The sequence below is a fragment of the Octodon degus genome, unplaced genomic scaffold (genome assembly GCF_000260255.1).
Source record: "Octodon degus isolate 3935 unplaced genomic scaffold, OctDeg1.0 scaffold00083, whole genome shotgun sequence".
In the NCBI taxonomy this organism is placed as follows: Eukaryota; Metazoa; Chordata; class Mammalia; order Rodentia; family Octodontidae; genus Octodon; species Octodon degus.
The window spans coordinates 5833942-5834968 of NW_004524659.1; the positions used below are offsets into that span (position 1 = coordinate 5833942).

The 1027-nt window shown below is 52.7% G+C and overlaps 1 protein-coding gene across 1 annotated transcript in view; it reads right to left on the reverse strand.

Moving 5' to 3' along the window:
* Nucleotides 1-564, reverse strand: part of Cep89 (centrosomal protein 89) — a 41262-nt gene extending 40698 nt beyond the window's left edge. The window contains exon 1 of the mRNA XM_023721432.1: nt 464-564. Within this exon, the coding sequence (XP_023577200.1) occupies nt 464-563 (100 nt within the window). The 5' untranslated portion in view covers nt 564. The remainder of the gene's footprint in view (nt 1-463) is intronic.
* Between the last annotated feature and the right edge of the window lie 463 nt (nt 565-1027).

Consider the following 1027-nt stretch of genomic DNA (forward strand, 5'->3'; position numbering starts at 1 on the left):
CCCTCCAATGCCAGCTCCCCTCTTCACTTCCAAACACAACCCACCCCCTGAGGAACCTCAGCACCAACCCTGCCTTTGCTTGCTCCTATTATGACAAATGACACACACTGAATGGAGACAGCTGATGTGCAGCTTTAGAATCTGCACTCAGTGAACCTTCACTGCCGGCCCAAGTGGCCAGGTCCTGCTCAGTGTCCTGGGTGGGGGAGAAGGCATGGGGGTGATCTCACCTGAGCACCCACGGCAGCAGAGGTCAGAGGTCAGTCTGGTCAGGACACTCTGCCCCATCTGCCCTCTCACAGCCTGGGGCCAGTGTCTTCTATGTCAAAGACAACCTAACATCCAGTGAAAATAAATCTCAAGTACATTCCTAGTAAGACCCCGGAAGCATGGTAGGGGGGTACAACGGCACCAATACTGGTATCCAATATGCTCAGAAGAATTTGTGCTTTTGCTTTTTTACCTTTTGGTTGCACGGGTGGAAGTGGAAGAGCTGCAGAGCCTGCATCTTGCTCAGAAATATTTTCATCTTCTTCACGGTTCACTTTGTTTGACAATGGCATCTTCTGGTTAAAAAGACAAAGGAACAAACATGGGATATGGGTTACTTGCATAATATGTCCCCTAACCAAGTGCAATGTCTTATTTCATACTGAAGCACCTCTGCTGCCCTCCTTCATGGGCTACCCCTGGGGCCTAGTGACACCTCTGAGCCCTTGGAAAAGCCTGGGGGGAGGGGAGGCAAGAATCCATGTGATACATAGCTGTGGGCGTGGATGTCCCACCCAGGCACAGGGACAGTGTCCTTCCACACCCCTGCCAGACAGCAGCCAGGCATGGGCCACCTTGGACCATTGCTCAGCACCCCATGCCATCCTGCCCCACACCGACAGATAGTCATTTCCTCATGGACAGGACTGCAAAGCTGCCTGGAGAACTGTTGCCCATGTCACCCAGCCAACAGGTCAGGACCAAGCTCATGATGGTTGCTGGCCTGACTCCACTGTTGGAATAGAACCCTCCCTTC